At 42.9% G+C, this 21,662-nt stretch overlaps 1 protein-coding gene across 2 annotated transcripts in view; it reads left to right on the plus strand.

Annotated features, from left to right (window-relative positions):
• The window catches only part of cdh7a (cadherin 7a), a 205,543-nt gene that overhangs the window by 155,380 nt on the left and 28,501 nt on the right, over positions 1 to 21,662 (plus strand). For both annotated transcript variants that reach the window (XM_037694077.1, XM_037694078.1), the window contains exon 9: positions 17,988 to 18,105. In XM_037694077.1, the coding sequence (XP_037550005.1) occupies positions 17,988 to 18,105 (118 nt within the window). The remainder of the gene's footprint in view (positions 1 to 17,987; positions 18,106 to 21,662) is intronic.

A 21,662-nucleotide genomic window follows, 5' to 3' on the forward strand; every position in this document is an offset into this window, starting at 1 on the left:
TCAAAGGTTTGCTGTCTGACATCCTGTGATTCTATATTTGATCTGTTTTCTTGTTTTCTGATAATTGCATCTGTGAAATAAATGACAGTATTTTTAATGAAACATTTGTTCTATGTCATATAGGCTTCGCCCTTTAAGGCTGTCGCTGATGGGTTTATCCCGTTATGCAGAGCATAAGCACTGAAAAAATTTAGTCCACGCCCACCTGCTGTGTGGGCCCCACCCGGTCCGTATAAATTACGTTAAGAGCGGGAAATCGGCTCCCATTTTTTCTTCAGCGAGCTAATATAGCACTGTCAGAAGAACAAAGAGGATAAATTGTGTAAATGACCAACCTTTGTGAAGGATGCTTGGCCCGGCAGTCGACCTCCGGTCGTCCGGTGAGTTCTCCTCCCCGAGGAGAAGATGACGAGCAGTCTTATTCCAAGGTAAGCGTCGGGGAACATTTCCCAGTGACAGGTCACTACACGCTGGACAACGCCATCTTGTATTTTTTCCTCTTATCGCCGACCCTCGGGGCGAACCGGATGGTTCTTCCGGGGCAAGGCGTGCTCAGCTGCAGCCCCCGCTGCTCATTCCCTCCTGGGGAGCGTAGTGTAGGTGGAGGGGGGGCTGAGTGAATGCTCACCCCATCCCACCTCGTTTCGCATCGGCGATCACACCGCTTCCGGCCAACAGCGCCCTCACGGTTGCCCGGCGGAACCCAGGAGGAGGCTGACATGAAGGGACCCCTTTTTTCTACGTCCCTCGCCTTTTCCCGCCAGTTCGGATGATCGGCGGGAAGGTTGTTTTTCACTGGGCTCCACTGTGGCTCACCGTCTTGATCCATACGGCCTCGCGTTCCAACAGGACGTTCGACGGGCGAGGCCACAGACGGTTCTTTCCTGGTAGATTGGAGGAGTCGGTCCCCAGTCCGCTCCCATCACCAGAGTTGAGGGATTCACCGAGCGGGGCTATTCCTCGGTAACCCCCCTGGAGCCAAGCCTCGCGGAAGCTTCCGGAGCGAAGCTGCCCAGGTCGGAGCAGCGTCCCGTCCCTCCGGAGGAACACGAACCAGACGGCGACCACGCTCTCCAATCGAGCCCACCGATGTGTTTTCAGGCAGCCGCAGTTAGCAACAATGTGCGCTGCTAGCATATAGCATGTCCAAGGGACTGAAGGCTGCAGACCTGCCTTGGAGACAAAGAACTCCCTCTGTAAGGCAGCTGACGCCAGCTCAACATGTGTGCCTCTCCTACGGTTTGCCTGTCGAGGACTGCAGCGTGGATGACGATGATCCAACGACCCACCTGGCTTCGTTACTCCCCTCGCTGCCGGAGAAACTACACAAGACCTGATGAAGCCCATCGCGGACGCGCTGTTCAGAGCAGCTTCAAACCATGCTGGCGAATTGAAACAGTCGGAGGAGGTGCCAGAGACTGTACGCCACCTCATCAAGCCGCGCGGCCCATCCCGGCCCGCTGGAGAAACCGTCGCGAGCAAGCTTCGACTTTTCCACGGCCGCGGCTCTCGCTGAGTTCCACCACCAGCCCCGCCCGTCAGAATCCAGCCCTCTTCACTCCGGCAACCTGCAGCTCAGCGTTTCCCCAGAGTTCGCCTGCAAGACAGCGCTCTGGGCAAACAATCGCAGAGCTCATGAGAGAGAAGTTTCTCAAAATGACGGTCTCCGGAGGGTGTGTGTAAAAGTGACACGAAAGTTGAAATAAATCATCATTAATGATCAAAGTGTCTGTTTTTTTGCCAGTCTGTAAGCTCGGATGAGCTCACAGCGGCCGCACACATTAAGAGCCGGTGTCCTTAATAAGGTTTTTTAAACTCACCGCCGCTCCAAGACATTACTAGTCGCTTACAGGGCACGATGGTAAGTGAAAATAACTCGTTATAATCCCGAGCTGCACGATTTTCACTCAAGCAATGTCAACTCGCACTCGTGGGATGAAACAGCCCCACACACGAGCCGGTGTCCTTAATTAAAGGTTTTTAAACTCACCGTCGCTCTAGACATGACGAGTCGATCACGGCACAACGGTAAGCGAAAATAACTCGTTATCAACTAGAACTGCACGATCCTCACTCAAGCGGTATCAACTCGCACTCGTGGGATGGAACAGCCTCCACATGAGCCGGTGTCCTTAAATAAGGTTTTTAAACTCACCGCCGCTCTAGACATGACGAGTCGATCACAAAGACGAACAGCCTCCATCCAACGGCGCTGCGTTGATGCTGGCGCACACACACAGCTGCCGGCGCTAACCAGCTCACATCGGTATAAATGTGGTCCGCAGGCTGGTTCGGGTGGAGGTCCTTCTCTCTCACAAGAAGCGACACCCGTCTCAACGAATCAAACGCGGGCAGCCGTCACCCACCGCGTCTCAGCGTTCGGCAGTTCACCGCAGCTTAAACGTGAAGCAGCTGAAAGAACCCGGTAATGAGTCCCGCCTCCCTCCAGCGCGTGCCCCTCCAGCGAGAGCGGCGCGCGTCCCTCCAGAGAAAAACGTGTGCTCCCGCGGGGCTAGCAGCCTTCACTCCAACAGCACGGCGTTAATGAAGTCACGCCCTCCGCCTTTTCAACGTTCGCACAGCGACGTCAAACGCACAGCCCCACCACGTCATCAGCTGTCACACGCTTCGCCTCAGCACAAGCCTCGCCTTGGATCACATAGAAAACATTCCCGCGACGCATGACGGCGGTTGAGGGGCGGACTGCTGACAGCCGTACAAAACATGACACATCACTTAACGCACGTTCACCCTACGAACGTTACGTAGAGTGGCTAAAACATGCTCGCCGTTTTTCAGATGGATGGACAAGGTTTTATGCAAATGGTACAAGTTACAGTTTGCAACCCGAACCCCTCCATTCAGAGGAGTTATAAAAACGGTCCCGTCATCATCAGACTAAATCTCATCCCTAAATGCAGAAGTCCAAGTGTTTCTGATAAAAGTAATCTACAGAGTCCCCCAACGGAGAGAAAACACAGGGTTTTTACTCACGGATCGGAGGGGTGAGACCGTTTTTTGGATCTGTTGTATAACATCTAGAGAACACATACCGATCATCCTAACACAGAGACGAGAGTTTTTTGTTTTACCTGGATGATCTGCTGCTCCTGTCACTTCAGACAGGAGGCGCTGATGTAGGATCAGGTGTTGACATCACACCTGTTAAATCTGGGCTTCGCCATAAATTGGAAGGAAGCTCTATTTTCCCGGCCCAGACATTTGTTTTTTCTGGGAGTGGAATTAAATTCAACCACCATGAAAGCTCGTTTATCACAAACTAGATTCGACACTTTTTTAAAGTCAACTCAGCCACGTAAGATCTGGCAAGTGATAACAGCTGTCTCCGTCGTGAAGCTGTTGGGAATGATGTCACTCACACAGTGGTTCCGCTGGTTTGTTTCACATGAGATGCCTCCAGAGGTGGTTTTGCACGTCTGCATGTGGATCCAGTAAAACAAACGACGGATGATCATTGTCCCTTCCTCTGTGAGAGCAGACCTCCGACTCTGGGGAAACACCTTGTTTTCTGTCAGAGGGAGTCCCCCTCAGCAGACCCACGTCACAGGGTCAGTCTTCACGGACGCGTCACTGTCAGGCTGGGGGGGGGGACATGCCTATCTCAAGCAGTAGGGGCGCTGTGGCCCCACTACACATCAGCCCACATCAATGTTTTGGAGTGTCGCACAGCACTGAATATGATTCAACACTTTGCTCCCGTGCTACAGAATCAACACGTGTTGATTCACACAGACAACATGATGACTGCTGCGTACATAACCATCAAGGGTGTGCATTCAGCCCAGATGTTACACATTGCGTGAAAGCTACTGTGTTGGGCTCATCAAAACCTGCTCTCTATTAGAGCGGTTTACATATCCGGTGTTCTGAACAGAGGGGCAGATGTGATGTCCAGGGGCGGCCCACGTCACGTGGACCAGACCCTCCATCCAGATCTGATGTTTTTCAGACGTAGCAGAAGTTGGCAAAGCAGCTGTGGACCTGTTTGCGACGCGAGAGAACGCTCAGTGTCAACTATGGTTTTCCCTGAGCCCGCGAGACGATCCATCGCTGGGGGGGGACGCATTTGCTCACGGCCTGTGGCCCAAAACGCTTTTGTACGCGTTTTTTCCCCCACCTCCTCTGTTTTTACGGTTCCTGAACCGAGTTCAGGAGGAGGGATTGACAGCTCTCCTGGTGGCTCCCGAGCATGTGAACGCACCATGGTTCCCAGGCCTGCACCGTCTGTTGTCGGGTCGCCGTGGAACTGCCGTGGAGGGAGGATGCTCTCCTTCAGGCAGGAGGAGCGATCAAGAGTTACCCAGAAATAGGTCAGCACCTGTGGGTCTGACCGCTGAGCGGTCCCACTTAGAGGATGGGTCTCCCTCAGGAGATAGTGTGTACAATTCAAGATTCACGTGCTGCATCTACCACAGTTCTGTACACATCAAAGGGGACGGCTTTTCAGCGCTGGTGTACAGAGAAGGTTTAGAGGCCACCTCATGCCTTTTAGGCGGCGTGTTGTCTTTCTACAACAGCTGATGGATAGGAAGTTGGCATTCAGTACGCTTTAACGTACGTTGCAGTCACCTCTTCCTGCCACGAAGGTTTCGGAGACAGAACAGCTTTTAATCACCCGCTGATGAAGCGTTTTTCTAAAAGATGTTCAGAGACGCAGGCCTGCTTCACGTCCACTTGCTCCACAGTGGGATTTAACGCTGGTCCTGCGAGCCCTGATCAAAGCTCCAATTGAGCCTCTGGATCAGGTTTTCACTTAAAATTCTTGTCTCTTTAAACAGCCCTGCTGCTGGCTTTAACACCCGCTAAGAGGATAAGTAATTATCTGCCCTCTCTGTTGCTTCGTCATGCCTTAGAATTTAGGCTGACGGGCAGCTCAGCTGATTTAAGACCAACCCAGCTTTTATGCCTAAAACATCACGAGCTCCTTTAAATCAAGAGTGATATCGTTGGAGGGGTTTCTTCCCCCCCCACAGATCAGAAGAAGAAGCATCTTTTCATCTTCTCTGTCCAGTGCGGGCGTTGACGTGTTACATAGCGCGCACAGCTGCAATGCGTTTCAAACTCAACAATTGTTTGTGCATTATAGAGATGCTTCTGCAGGTCGCCCGTTATCCATCCAGCGCTTGTCACACTGGCTGTGTGAGGTTTTTTCTGAAGCCTACAGAGCATCAGATTTAGAGCCTCCTGTCAACCTCAAAGCACACTCGACCAGGGGTATCGCATCTTGGACTGCTCTGCATAATGGTATGTCAATGCAGGACATTTGCACTGTGGCTGCATGGTCAACACCCTGCTCATTTATTCGCTTTTACCTACGTGATGTAACGGTTCGTTCCATGACACATTCTGTCCTTAGTGCTCTAACAGAATGAATATTGTTGTTCTCATGGAACTCTGTTTAAGCTCACTTCTGTCTGCATGCATTACAGTGTGAGATGTTGTTATCAGTCACAAGTCGTGTCTGTGATTTTGGTTCTATTGTCACTAATCAGTTCATGATTATTGTTACCAATCAGTTCATTTGATCCATAATCAATTCATGGACATTAATCTGTTTATACTGTTCAGCCATGAACCAGTTGGTTCATGCCCCCCCCCCCTCTTTTCAACTTCTTCTTCCCGTTGAAAGTTTTCCGGGGCATTCATGCTTTGTCAGAACGCATAGCTACACAACATGCGTCTGTGCATGGCACATAATTACGCGATGCGTAGTTATGCACACGGGGAGCTGAGTGACAAGACGTTTTTTGGGCAAGCTTCCGCTTTTTACTGTGTTCGAATGGACCCAGTGAGGCGAGGATCACATCCGCTTCGCCCTTAACCCATCAGCGACAGCCTTAAAGGGCGAAGCCTATATGACATAGAACGTTGGTTACGTACTGTAACCCCAGATTCTATGAATATAGGCGTAGCCCTTTAAGCGTCGGGCCTCACTGGCTCCTAAATGGCTGAAGAAAAAAGCTATTTTGGGAGCCGATTTCCCGCTCTTAAATACGGACCGGGTGGGGCCCACACAGCAGGTGGGCGTGGACTAAATTTTTTCAGTGCTTATGCTCTGCATAACGGGATAAACCCATCAGCGACAGCCTTAAAGGGCTACGCCTATATTCATAGAATCTGGGGTTACAGTACGTAACCAACGTTTTATTATCGGTTTATTGGTAACTCTCAGAAGCTGTAACCTTTGAATCTTATCAACATACCTGCTTGCTTATTAGTGACTTTACTTGATACCAAAAGGTTAAATAATAATAATAATAATAATAATAATAATGATGAGCTATTTTAATTTCTTTTTTAGTTTTGAAAGTTTTTGATTGTTATTTTTCATAAAGATGTTTACTATGTGCCGTCACTTTGGCCAGGTGTTCTATAATCCAATGGACAGATGTCAACATTGTTAGAGGCAGCACATTACAGATTTGGGGTCACGGTTTAAAAAAAAAGCCTGAAAAAAAAAAAAGTTTTTAATTGGAAAAAATGAACTTTGAGAATTAGTTTGCAAACTACTTGGATTTTTTCCGACTTTAAAAGAGCCTCCAACAATGTAAGACATCAGGTTTATGTCAGGAAAGTTGTCAGATATTGATTTAATACAGAATAATCAAAACTGAAACAGAGATACACTGACTTTGAGTCCTTAGTTTTGGTGAAGATCCCAAAATACTTGAGTTACAAATATTTAATTTCTGTTGGACAGTGTTAGACTTTAGATAATTGCATAAAATTTTGAATTCTGGTTTGCTTTTAACCTTTTCTTTGTTTTATCTATAATAACATGTATGTGTTTTTCTCCTTGTTCATTATGTTATTGGTTTGTTTGTTAGATTGTTTTCTTTTTTAATTGTTTTTAATGATGAAACAATATAAAGTTACCAAAACCTAGAAATAAACAAGCTTCTTCTACATTAATGAAAGCCAGTTCAGACACAATCACACAGCTGTATGGTTATAATCCACTGATGGTTTCTGCACCACTGAAAGTCATTTCTGAATTGATATAATGCTGTTGGACTTGACCTGAGGACAAAAACCTTTAGAGATAGTCGTAACTTTGAAGAAATCTCCAAATCATTTTTCAGACAGTTACTTGCCAGGATTTGGACTCTATTTTGGGCTTAAAATCATAGCTTAACCTTTTCAAGTTAAGTTTTTGTGGAAAGGTTATGAACAATTAATAGTAAACCGGTTGTAGATTACTATTTGTACAACCTTAGTTTGATAAAATATTGATTAGTTCTGACCAGCTTGCTGAGCTAATGGCTATCCAAGTGGGCTCAAGACCTAAGTAAATTGCTGTGGGATGAAAAGCAACTCCAATAACAAACTAAAGTGATTCAGGCAAACGTTTTTTATAAACCTCCAACAATTCCATCCATCCATTATCTTTACCCACTTCTTCCTTTTTTGTTCACGGGGGTCACTGGTGTCCATGTCCAGCCATCACTGTGCGAGAGGTTGGGTACACCCTGGACAGGTTGCAAGTTCATCACAGGGCCACATAGAGACAAACAACCATTCACTTTCTCACTCACACCTAGGGACAATTTAGAGTCACCAATCACCCTAACATGCATGTTTTTGGTCTGTGGGAGGAAACTGGAGTACCAGGAGAAGACCCACGCATGCACAGAGAGAACTAGCAAACTCCACTCAGAAAGGCCCCCAGGCCATGATTTGAACCAGGAACCTGCTCGCTGAGAGGCAGCAGCTCTACCAGTTGCACCACTGTTCTGCCCTTCCATCAATTTCATATTATAGAATCAGTGGTGGAGAAAGTACTCAAACACTGTACTTAAGTAAAAGTGCAAATAAACAGACAAAAATGTACTCTAGTAAAAGTAGAAGTACCACATTAACATTTTTACTTAAGTAAAAGTAAATAAGTACTTGCTTTTAAAATACTTAAATTGTTAAAAGTAAAAGTACTTCCTGAATGTATTACATAATGCGATGGTCTACATATCTTTAAGTGTGCCTACCATATGTATATTTTCTGTAATACATTGATAGTGTTGAACCATTTTAATGAACAATGCTACAGATAATGCATGTTTTTATTGTGTTTACTCTGTGATACAGTTCACACTTGGACTTGTGATTCTGTGCCTCAGAATTTCAGGGATGACCTGCAGAGTTAAATGCCATTAAGCAAAATAAGAAAGAGGAATGATTATACCTTTGAAAGTTTATATTTAACAAAAAGCAAAACCAATGTGTAATTTTAACTGCAGTAAACACATTTAAGTAAAAGTTGTCTGCCTGAAAAAAAGGAGCTTTAGACATAAAGAATAGGCTCTGATGAGTTCAACTCCAGTTTGTCATCAACTCTAGTTAAAATACTGTCTATTCAACCTTGTAATGGGTCTGTAGTGAACAATATTTTAACTTCCTGACACCATTTTTAAAACTTGGACCTGAGTGTCGAGCCATTTGGAGACATCTCTTGTCTCATGTCCTAACATCCCATGAACTGACACATTTTAATATTGCAGCAAGAATTTCTTGTTCAAGTTCGCAAGAAGTTGATTTTCAAAGATTTTAGAGTCCAACCTGGCTCTTTTGGGAGAGAGAAGCTGTCCTGGTGTACTGAGCAGTCTTTCAATAATCTTTCAATAATCTTTCAATAATATTTCAATAAGGCCATGGGTGGAGCATATCTTCTGGCTGGCTCTCTTGCGGTGGAATACATTTTGGTGTGTTAGCGATGATGCGGGTGCACCCATCTCAGTGACATATATACTAGAATATGTCATTAGCCCAGCTCTTCTTGAAGGCGGGCCTAACGTTACCTGCCCACTTTGCAGCGATTCACTGGAGCAACTCCCCTCTCACCATTGGTTATTTTCAAAGTAACAAATAAATCAAAAATCCGCAACGTGAATGTAACTTGTAATGCAACGCATTATAGAAATGTAGTGTAGTAGAAAGTACAGATACTTGATGTAAAATGTAGTGGAGTAAAAGTATAAAGTACCCACATTTAACTCTACTTAAGTAAAGTACAGATACATGAAAAATGTTCTTAAGTACAGTAACGGAGTATTTGTACTTAGTTACATCCCACCACTGTATAGAATTACTTACATTAAAGTTTTAATTGTTGTAAATGCAAATGGTGGCACCTATGATGCATTGTTATAGAATAGTTCTGGCATGTGTTATATAATTGTTCTGCCAGAGTAACCTTGCAATGTATAATTGGTGATAGTGTAAAGGTTAATAATAAAAAAAGAGCTAATGTAAACTAGTATGATTTTTTTCAAGATTGGTCTCATTTAATAAAAAAAAAAAACCAGAAATTGACTTTGTACTCAACCATACTTGAAAAAGGATTTAGCTTAATCGATCCCCTTTCATCTACTTTCATCTATCTCAATAGAACTTAACTCTATATTGTCAAAATAAATTCATTCAAGCAGCTATTTTTACAGATAAGATAAAGTTGTTCATAACTTTACCATACACCTTTACTACAAAACTGGGAACAACCCTAAAGCATAAGCTTTAGTAAATTGACATGCTTAATGACATTTTAATTTAATGTGTACAATAGTTGTTTTTTTTTCTTGTTGAAATGCATGTAAGTCACACTTCTTGATGACTTCTTGCAAACACTGTCCATCCATCCGTCCATCCATCCATCCATCCATCCACCAATCCATCCATCCATTCATCCATCCATCCACCCATTATCATCCGCTTGTTCCCAAGTTGAGTTGTGGGTGCAGCAGCTTGAGTAGGGAGGTTCAAACATCTATTTTCCACAGCCACCTCCTCCAGCTCTCCTGGAAGGATTCCAAGGTGTTCTCAGGCCAACCGAAAAACAAAGTCTCTCTGGCGTGTCCTGAATTTTCCCTGGAGGTTACTCCCAGTCTGCCATGCCTAAAGCACTTCCCTAGGGAGGTGCCCAGGGAGAATCCTTACCAGATGCCTGGACCACTTCAACTGTCCCTCTCAATATGAAGGAGCAGAGGTTCTACTCTTGAGTCTCTCCCTGGTGACTTCACTTCTCACCCTGTCTCTAAGAGAGAGTCCAGCTACCCTGCGAAGGAAACTCATTTCAACCACCTGTTTCTGCAAACTACCTTAGTTCTTTCGGTTACTACCCAAATTGTGTGGACATAAGTGAGGGTAGGAATGTAGACTGACTAGTAAAAAGAGAGCTTCGCCTTACAGCTCAGCTCGCTTTTTACCACAACGCACCAGCACAGAGTCTGCAATACTGCAGATGCCGCATTCTGTCTCGCATTCTCACACTCCATTCTTCCCTCAGTTGTGAACAAAATCCCAAGATTCATGAACTCCACATGATACAGAACCTAACCCTTGACCTGAAGAGAGCAATCTCTCTTCTGGCTGAAGACCAAGGTCTCAGATTTGCAGGTGCTGATTCTCATCTCAGCCACTTCACACTCTGTTGCAAACTGATCCAGTGAGAGCTGAAGATCATAGCACTATGATTCTATCATGACCACAACATCTGCAAATAGCAGATAATAAATTCTGAGGCCACTGAACTGGACTCACTCCGCACCCTTGCTGCACTAAGAAATTCTGTCTGTGAAAGTTATGAATAGAATTGTGACAACAGGCAGCCCTGGCAGAGCCCAACTCCTACCCTGGAGGGGTCCAACTTACTGCTGGCAATGCAAAGCAAACTCTCGCATAATTCGTATAAAGATCGAACAGCTCGTAACAATGGGTCCCCAATCCCATACTCGTGGAGCAACCACCACAGTTCATTTTGATAAATACAGTTTAACTCCTTCTCCAAGTCCACAAAACAGGTGTAGACTGGATCTGCAAAGTCCCATGACCCCTCGAGCATCCCAGTGAGGGTAACCTCACATTGTTCCTCTTGGATCTGAGGTTTGACAGATGATTGGACTCGCTTCTCCAGTTCCCCTGAATATACCGTACCATGGAGGCTAAGGAGAGGTATGAGTCTACAATTGGAACACACCCTCTTTTTTCCCCTTTTTAAATAGTAGGAATCACCAGCCTAGTCTGCCAATCTAATGGTACTGCCCCCAATGTCAACACAATATTGCAAAGGTGTGTCAACCAAAAAAGCCACACAACATCAAGAGGAAAGCAGGGCGAAACTTGTCCACCCCTGTAGCCCTGCCAACACAGAGCTTTTTAACTACCTTGGTGCCCTCAGCCACAGTTATGGACAGATCAACCCCCAAATCCCCCAACTCAGAATCCTCCATGGAAAACATGCCAGTTGGATTGAGACGGGCTGAGGACTATTCCTTCCACCTCCTGATAACATCACTTGTTGCGATCAACAGCACCCCACTTTCATTGAACATGGTGTTAATAAAGCGCTGCTTTCCCCTCCTCAACCCCCTGATGGTATCGATATTGATAGTCTCTTTCCAATACCTCACCAAACTCTTCCCACATCTGAGCTTTTGCCTCAACATCAGCTGTGGCCCACTCAGCCCACCGGTACTTCTCAACTGCCTCCCGAGTTCCACCAGCCAACAAGGTCCAATATAACTCCTTCTTCAGCTTGACAGCCTCCCTAACTCATGGCGTCCACCACTGAGCTCAAGGATGGCCATCACAAGAAGCACTGACAACCTTACGGCCACAGCTCAAGGCAGCCACCTAACAATTGAGGACCAGAACATGGCTCACTCTGACTCAATGTCCCCTACCTCACCTGGAATGTGGTTAAAACTCTCTCACAGGTGTGAGTTGAAAATATTTCTGATGGGTTCTTCTGACGGGCATTCCCAGCAAACCCTCACCACACATTTGGGTCTATTGGGTCTGTCGATTATCTTCCCCTACCATCTGATCAAACTCACTACCAGGTGGTGATCAGTTGACAGCTCAGCTCCTCTCTTCACCCAAGTGTCCAAAGCAAATCACCATAGATAAGATGACACAACTACAAAGGTAATCAGTGATCTATGACTGAGGGTGTCATAGTGCAAGTTGCACTTATGGACAATGCTATTATGGAACAGGATGTTTGTGATGAAAAAATCATGACTATCACAGTAGTCCAAAAACAGAACACTGCTTGGGTTCAGATCAGAGAAGTTGTTCCTCGCAATCACGTCCTTCCAGGTCACACTGTCATTACTCATATGGGTATTGAAGTTCTCCAGCAGAATAAAAGTCACCAGCTGAAGCACATCCCCCCCCCCCACACACACACACACACACTTAAGGATTCAAAGAAGGGCAGATGTTCTGAACTGCTGTTTGACACATAGGCACAAACGACCGTCTGATCCCATCCTCCTACCCCAAGGCGCAGATAAGTTACCCTCTTATCTACCAGGGAAACCTTCAACACACAAGCACTAGGGGGGAGGGGGGGGGGCTGAGGGTAGACTCACACCATCTTGGCTTCTCTCACCATGGGCAACTCCAGAGTGGAATAAGGTCCAGCCCCTCTCAAGACTGGTTCCAGAGCCTATGTTGTGTGTTGAGGTGAGCACAACTATATCTAGTCAGTACCTCTCAACCTCAGACACAAGCTCAGGCTCCTTATGAACCAGGAAGGTTTACATTACACGGCCGAAGAGCCAGCTTTGGTAAGCCAGGGCCAGAGTGCCAAGGTCCCACACCTTTGGCGACTGCTCATGGTATCATGCCCTTGACTCATATAGCCCCTTCTACAGGTGGTGGGCCAAAAGGAAGGCAAACCCATGTTGCTCATTCAGGCTGAGCCTACCGGGTAGAGACCTAGTCATCAGGTGCTCACCAATGAGCACCTCCTCCAGACCTGGCTCCAGGAAGAGTCCCTGGTAACTGATGTGGCAAGGGACACTGAGCTCATTGCTGTTTTTGTCCATTAGAGTCTTCAGAATCGCTCTTTTTCTGGCCTGTCACCTAGGACCAATTTGCCTTGGGGGACCCTACCAGAGACAATTACAAATGCCTCTAACAGCATAGCTCCTAGGATCATTCAGATGCACAAACTCCACCACCACGATAAAGTGGCAATTTAAGGAGTGCAAACACTCTAAAAAAATATTATTTGGCTCCATATTTTTGACCTCAAAAACAACTGTACATGCAAAGTTCCTAAAGAGCTTACTGCTCTAGTGGAAGGATTAAGCAGTAAATCTGAAAAAAAGGCTTAATATCTGGACATATTCCCATTAGTTATGTTCTAAAGACTATGTGAACACATTTGTCTTTGCATAACTTCAAACAATCCTTTAATTTTCTTCAAATATTTACTCAGTATACCACCTACATCAGTCACATTGTTCAGTCAGACATGAAAGATAGACTTCTCTAATTTACCTTTTCTGAACTCAGATATTTAACTAGAAAGTTATTTTCTCTGCATTTTATCATTTCAGCGCGATGGAGGAAAATCTGACACAACAATATCATTATAGCCATACACATTCACTTCAACTGTACAACCAAAATTTCTCACACACACAAAAAAAGAAAAGAAACAATGATAATAACAATAATAATCACAATCTCTTTCAAATATGTAGCACATATGGTCATTTGTATCAGGCAGTGATAGCATCCCACTCTGAATATTTTATACTACCTTAAAGGCTTAAGCTCATACACAACTTGTTACAAATGTTGAGTCAAACAGTGACAAAGTGTAGCATAAATTTTATGACACTCATTTGCACATGATCTGATTAGACTGAGGGCTACATTTCAGTGGACACAACTAAATAGGTCAACAAATGATCTGACTAGTTCTCCTGCACTCATAAATGTGTCCACATCAAGCATCTGTTGTGGACAAATGTTCCTACTCCCTGCTCCAAAGCAAGAAAAAGCAACACCATTTCCTTTAGTATCCTCTTGATCTGACATGCAGCCAAGTGTAAACTCAAGAATCCTTTAAATTGGTGATTCATAGGCCTCCTCAGTCGTGCCTTTGCGACAGGCACCAGTCGGCTGCTGCAGTTAATGTCTTTCAGTGAGAATTTATGTCTGCAGCCATGGCTCTTTCCTCGTATCTCCTACTCAACCCATTAGAGGATTCCCCACCAAAGGCTTGCCGGAATGCCTTGCATCAGAGCTACACTAATGAAAGGCATTATACATTACAAAGTGTTTGATTTAGGGATGATTTACAGTCCTTTTCCCTCAGCAGAGAGAAACGGAAACCTTTCCTCGAGATAAGCTCAGAATCCACCTGTGATATTCAAAGGACATCAAAGGGTTCAAATTGTGTATAGGATTCATTGTCGGTGTTAAGAACCCGAAAAAAGCTTACTATCAGATGTGGAATTTCCATAACAGAGTGCGGGGCATGTGAGTTATTATCCCAAGATCAATGGCGGCTTTCGCGATATGCAGTCAAGCGTGCGTATGATGCATGTTTGGGTGCTCAATTGTTGCATCTGCCTGGCTCTGATCTGATGCTGACACAAACATCACTTCTGTCTGTTTATACAAAGATTTCAAAGGTTGTTTAGCTGCAGATGATAACCTCATTTTTTTCATATTTCTGCCCCACCTTTACAAATTCCCGTTGCTCTGCAGAACTGATCTCTAAAACAAAGGGTTATACATCTTCTGATGAAACGCCAACAATTTCAATTTTTGCCTTAGAAATCAAGTAAGATATTCATGAGTTTTCACCCCGCTTGCCAGTTTTAATAATTGGCAGGATGTCGTTTGCCACCTACACAAACACTTAATACCTGACAGATTGCATCCAACATCGTTTAATCACAGCTGACAACTGATAATCCATGTCTCATCGCTGATGGATCATTGACTTTTTTTTCTATCTTCTTCCTCGCCCTTTTACTTTTTTCCTCGTTCGCTTTTGTTTTTATCCTGATATTAGACAAAGAGCTGTTTGGGGCTGGAAGATGTGATAATTTAGTGTGAAATGTTTCTCAGAATATCTTGGATGCCATCCATGGGTGCGCATTGTCACAGGGTTGAGTTTCTAAAGATTCAAGAAGCTTGATCTAAATTTACAAGGACACTGCTGCAGTAACACCCACTTTGATGGCTGTCCCGGTGGCTATCACTTGTCATCCATATGGCATCTTGGTGTGTGATGTGCCTCTCATGTACAGCATGTTCTGAGAGAAATTTTTCCCTTTCTTCCTCTCTGCGGCTTCTTGCTGAAATGAAAGCTTTTTCTGCTGAAAGGAGATAACTTGATTTTCAAAAAGTGTGTTTGTAAGAATAAAATAATCATCGCATACATGCTGGTGGGTGTAAATAAATTGGTTTATTTGGTTATGTTTCCTGCAAAATTTATAGTTGTCAACACAGTTATATAATGAAAGGAGTAATACTTTTTAGTCGTACATTCAGAGGCAGAAAAAGTGGGGCAAAATAAACAAAATGCTCTTATTTAACTCAGATATGAATGCTTGTCCAGCATTGCCTCAAGCAAGAGCAGTCCTTATCTTGAGTCATTTTCATTTTTAATAATGATGTAGACGTGCCCGGCTGCTTAGCGTATGTGTTTATTTTGCACAGCGTTAGTATCACTACATGCAGTGGATTGACCTGAAGCTATTTTTTTTAATAAAGTGCTCAAGGCTAGCAGTTTTGATGGTGCCTGAGATATTAAAATCAAAAGATTGTGTCTATATTCATGTTATTAGGATTGCCAGATATTGGCAACACACGCTTGGATTGTGTCTTCTGAATGGAGTAGAAAGATCCACCAATTTCCCCTCTGCAAATAAGCATTGCTGCTGTAGTTATGTTGGTCTTTTATTTATTTCTATAATTACAAACAAAGAGACAAGGACTGGTTAAAAAATAAAAAAAATAAAAAAATAAATCTGATGTTATGAATACTTCGAGCAAAATACTACATTTTCACCATAATCCATTTTTAGAATAAAAAAATAAATAAATGTGTCACATCCATCCATCTTTACCCACTTATTCCTTTTTGGATCTTGGGGGTCACTGGTGCCTATATCCAGCAGTCACTGTGTGAGAGGTGGAGGACACCCTGGACAGTTCTCCAGTCCATCACAGGGACACATAAACACACATGAGACAAACAACCATTCACTCTCTCACTCACACCTATAGGGACAATTTAGAGTTACCAATCAGACTAACATGCATGTTTTTGGTCTGTGGGAGAAAACCCACACATGCAGGGTGAGAACATACAAACTCCACTCAGAAAGGGCCCCGGATGGGATTTGATTTGGCAACTTTCTCACTGAGAGGCAACAGTTCTACCATCTGAGCCACCGTGCTGTCCATGTGTCACATGATATATATATATATATATATATATATATATATATATATATGTGTGTATTTTTTTTTATTATTATTTATTTACCTTTTTAATTTTTTTTAAGAAATACGCACACACACACACTCAGCCAGCTAAACAGAAGGCCCGCAGAGTGTTATAAAATACTATTTCTTACAAATGTATACAATAGTGAACCAAAAAAAAAACAACAAACAAAAAATATTAGCAAATTTAAATAAACTAATGAAGTAAAAGTGTTTATTGTGTATTTTATTATTATTATTATTATGACATTTTTTGTCAATTTTCTGCTTGTAATATAAAATATGGAGCCTTACTAATTAATGTTAGCAAATTAATTGTCTAATTGGGGTTTTCTCTCTCAGTATAATCTGCAGTAGCTGACCACTGGTAGACACGCTAACTCTCTTACCTTGTTGTTAACATTTATTTCAAAATAGCATTACCTACCTATTCTGCTTCAAAAATAAATTTTAAATAATTTCTCAATAATGCATATTTAAAAAGTAAATTTGTGTCTGAAAGCAGAGTTGGACAGGAGTATCCTCACTACATCAGCACCCAAACATGAGATTGCTTTGCCTTGTTTCATTTTCAGCAATATTAGGTTACAAATTAAAGTATATACTGTATACATATATTGGGCTTTTGACACAGAACATATTTTAAGATTTGAATCCTCAATGTTGCACTGAGTTCAGAATGTCTGAAACATCTAGACCGAAATGCTGTAAAAGGTGAGAACGTTTCTCTAAATTCTCAACTTGAACAACGGTTTGCACAGCACTTCCCATAATACATCACTTTGCTCTCAATTTCCGGCATTATTATGCTGAAGTGTTTTCACTGAAGTGTCAAAATCTGCAGCTACTTTTAGCCACTTCCAGCCCGTTCCAAAAATACATTAAATCTGTCTTTCTCAACCGCTAAATAAAGCCCCAAACTTTAAATATACGTAAGAAATGTTCAGTCTCTTTTAAAGGATGTGGTTTCACTCACACATTTGTTTTTAAATGTACAGCATGTGTAAAAAGCTTGTTTGGTTTAATTGGAATCCGCATTTGTAGAAATGGGCTTTTCCCTAAAAGTACATTTTAAATGTTTGATTAAAAATGAGCGATCAGTTGGCAATGAGAAATACAAACCCTTTTTAATTTTGTTTCTTTGTGTTGCATCATGAAAGGCTGGGTTGTGCTCTCTAACAGTTTGATGCTTTCTCTCTTAATTGAACATGTTGATTGTGTTGTGGTCTGAGACCAGGGACTGAAAAAAATAAAATTAATAAATCTCTGTATGATCTTTTAGTTTGTTGAAATCCCTTTCTAAAAGAAAACACTTCATTGCCAAACTCTTGCCAAATAGGCACTTATGGCACTTCATTAAATAAATATCATAAATCCAAAGCCAACTCTTATAACACAAAGCTCTTTTGTCAATCAGTACAGTATTGTTGCTTTCTTATTATTTTGTTCTGATTGAATTCCTATTTTGTTTGACTATTCAAGCAAAGTGCATGCCTTGATGTGTATAAATTGACTATGGACAAAAAGTGATAGATGAATGAAAATTGCATGCCTTTGTGTTGCTTGAAGCGATACCGACATGGAACAAGACCTACATGAACACAGTATAAAATTGCACACCTTTGGTTAACACCTGCTGAGCTCGTGGGATCAGATAAAGATCAGCAAATCTACTGATTTTAAATGTTTTTTTTTGTTCTTTTCATCCTTAGGTGCTTCAAACGATCAGTGCGGTGGATAAAGATGAACCTTTGAGCGGGCATCGCTTTTATTTTGCCCTGGATGCACCTGTCGCAAGCAACCTCAACTTCACACTGCGGGATAACAAAGGTGAGACAACCTTTAGTGGGACTCTTTGATGTACTTCTCAGACTACACTGTTTTACCAGTTTATTGGATCAAACTGAAATCTCTTGGTTGAGAAAAAAAAACAAAAAAACATTGAAAATCTATTAACTAAATCTAACCTTTTCAAAATACTTTCACAAAAGATTTGAATATTCACTTTAAAATCAAATAAATATTTTTTTTCACATTTACAGATGTGGGAATATTTTAAGACATTTTTAAGGACAAAAGATCAAATGTAATCAATGCAATGTAAAAATGAATGTAATGTTTCAAAGTCCATGCCTAATAATCCAAGTAACACATCCAACAAAGTTGTTAGGTCCTCTAGACGGTTTCTTCTTTTTTTTGTTGAAATGTTTCGTCTGTCATAAAAACACCATCAGTCCGACAAACCACAACAAACTCAGTCCCATACAGTAAGATAAGATAAGATAAGATAAGATAAGATAAGACTGTATTGATCCTGCAAGAAATTGCTGTGCCAGAGTTTCAGTACAAAGGACTATACACACAAATCACACACGATATAAAAAAAAAAAAAAACTGAGAATATAAAAATACCTGCAATTAAGATCTAAACAGGCCAGGTGCAGACAGAGACATTGTTCATTGTAGTGCAGGATTAAATTTATTGTCCTATGTGCAGAAAGGGGGAGGAGTTGAAGAGTTTGACAGCCACAGGGAGGAAGGACTTCCTGTGTTGTTCTGTGGAGCACCTCGATGCTCTCAGTCTACGACTGAAGGTGCTGCGGTAAGGGTCCAGTGTGCCATGCAGGGGGTGTGACGTGTTGTTCAGGATATGGAGCAGTTTCCTCTTCATCCTCTACTCAGACACCTCTGTCAGAGACTGCAGTTCCACTCCCAGAACTGAGCCAGCTCTCTTCATAAGCTTATCGAGTCTGTTGGCATCAGCTTTCTTCACCTTGCTGCTCCAGCACACCACAGTGTAGAAGAAGATGCTAGAGACCAGCAAGTGGTAGAACATCTGCATCATGGTCCTGCAGACATTAAATGACCTGAGTCTCCTCAGAAGAAAATGGCGACACTGCCCTTTTTTGTTGAGGGCATTGGTGTAAGCTGTCCACCCTTGATGTTGATAGGGCTGGGGGAGCTGATCTTCTTCTTGTAGTCCACCTGCAGCTCTTTAGTTGTTCCATTGTTGAGTTGCATGTGGTTCTGTCCACACCACTCCACAAAGCTGTCCACCACACCTCTGTATTCAGCTTACTGGTCACCAGTGATGCAGCCCACAATGGCAGAGTCATTCAAGTACTTCTGCAGATGGCAGTATTGCGAGTTGTACCTGAAGTCCTAGGTGTAGTGGGTGAACAGAAATGGTGAGAGAACCCTCCCGAGGAGCCCCTGTGCTGCTCAGTATGGTGTCCGAGGGGGTGTTCTGCAGCCTCACATACTGTGGCCGACTTGTGAGGTGTTCTCCGATCCAGGTGACCAGCGAGTCATTCACCTGCATATACAGGAGTTTACTGAAGAGTAGAGCAGGTCTTGTTCATTCAACCTTTATTTAGACAGGTAAATCCCATTGAGCCTCGAGGACTCATTTACAAGAGAGACCTGGTTTCAACAAAGAATGATGACAACAATGGACAACAGCGACAAAAATAAACAGTTATAAAAAGTCATACTTTTTTTTTAACTAATAGGATGGCTAAAAAGGAAAAAAAAAAAGGAAAAAGAAAAGAAAAGTAACAAAAAACAGCTAGATTCTAAGGCAAATGTAGAAAACTAAAAACAGGAACATGTCTGCATTGGTCCCTGCCAGGAGTCCAACAGATTCTTAAAGCCACTTAGAGAGGTCAAGGTCGAGAGCTTCAGATCTTTTTGTAAGATGTTCCATGAAACAGGAGCGGAGTAGGAGAAGGCCCTTTTGCCTAGTTCAGTTTGCACTGAGGGAACACTGCAGGTAATAATGTCCTGAGAGCGCACGCTGTAGCTGCACTGGAAAAGTCAAAGAACATGACTCTTACAGTGCTGCCTGTCCTGTCTAGGTGCATAGTACACTCACGTAGTGGGTCATCCAGTTTGAAGGTGATGAATTGGTTTCTGGAGCCCTCCCTCTCCCCCGTTGATTCATCTGAGGCAGCCATGGCCAAATTGATTCAAAACATCAAAGTTCATGCTCAATAATCCAGGTAAAACATCCAACAAAGTTAAGTCCACAAACAGAAACTGTCCAGAGGACCAGACTTAACTTTATTGGATTAATATAATCTCTTATAGGTTAATCTCTTAAAATTCCTTTCATTCGGCAAAGTTTGTACCACAGTATTGACGTGTATAATTACCATGACAAATTCTGGAAAGTGTAAAGTTTACCATTTTATTTATAAAGCACTTAAAACAGCAACAAGACCAGCCAAAGTGCTGTACAGCAAAAACAAGAAAAGGATACATGATGAAATGTGTAGATTCAAATAGGTGAAAATAAGAACTAAATGACTAACATTAGAGTAAACAGACAAGTTAAAATCAACTCACAGTTTCAAAAGTCAGGGAATTAAAGTGTGTTTTTAGACAAGACTTTCTAAAGCTACCTTCCATCTTTATGACTTTGAACGATGCATCTTGACACTTGTAGTGAGCTTTGCTAATGCTACTTCAGCTGTCGTTTTAGCACAGGTCCGATGAACGGCCAAATCGGAAAGCTGCTTACCGGTGCTTAAGTTTACTCCTCTTTAGGTGTCCCGGGATAGTTTGGTATAAAATAATTAAAAAACGCTGGTAACTTGTATATTTTTGCTTGACAAAGAACTCACTGTTAACAAGTTAAAAGGGAAGTTTCATAAAACAATTTAAATCTATAAGAAGTGCATGCAACTTGTCAAAAGCTTTGAATGTCAGAGCAGCCTTGTTTCCTTCTGCAGTAAAATCAAATCTGCCCTTGAAAGAAGTTGACAGAATATTTCAGAAACTGTCAAATGTGTTGGATAAGATAGGTACAGTTTGTTTGCTGCTGACTTTCTTTGGATCTGTCAATCAACTCTTTGCCCATTGCTCATTTGACTTCTCCATATCAGCTCACAATCCACTTTCCGATTCACAACTTACCCCTCTGTACATTTTCCTGCAGCCATTCTGAAACAGCCCACTTTGAGATACAATATAGTTTATGACATTTGTGTTCTAGTCCCCAAAATAACTGCACCCTAACCCACAAGTTGAAAACTGCTTTTGTGCTGTCATAATCTCTTAACCACCTCCACACAAAAAGTGGGCGGCAAACTTAAATTTCATTTTCTATAGAGCTTTAAAGACTCCTGCTTGACTTCATTACGCGCCACCACAAATCCCCACTGCTTTGAAAAAAAAAAAGAAACCTGTGCAGAGCTGATAGACTCTCTGAGGTGATGCCCTGTGTTGTGTTGCCCATGTGTGTGTGGGAGATTGGTGGAGGCTGTCATGTTACCTTTCTCAAGGTGCAACAGTAGCCAGGTTTTTACCTGCGTAGTCGATGTGAGTGCACTCACAGTACTCGGTAAACTGGATGTTTGGACTAACCTCCCAGCCTATCGGCAATA

Source organism: Nematolebias whitei, chromosome 20 (assembly GCF_014905685.2).
Source record: "Nematolebias whitei isolate Nwh7 chromosome 20, NemWhi1, whole genome shotgun sequence".
Classification (NCBI taxonomy): domain Eukaryota; kingdom Metazoa; phylum Chordata; class Actinopteri; order Cyprinodontiformes; family Rivulidae; genus Nematolebias; species Nematolebias whitei.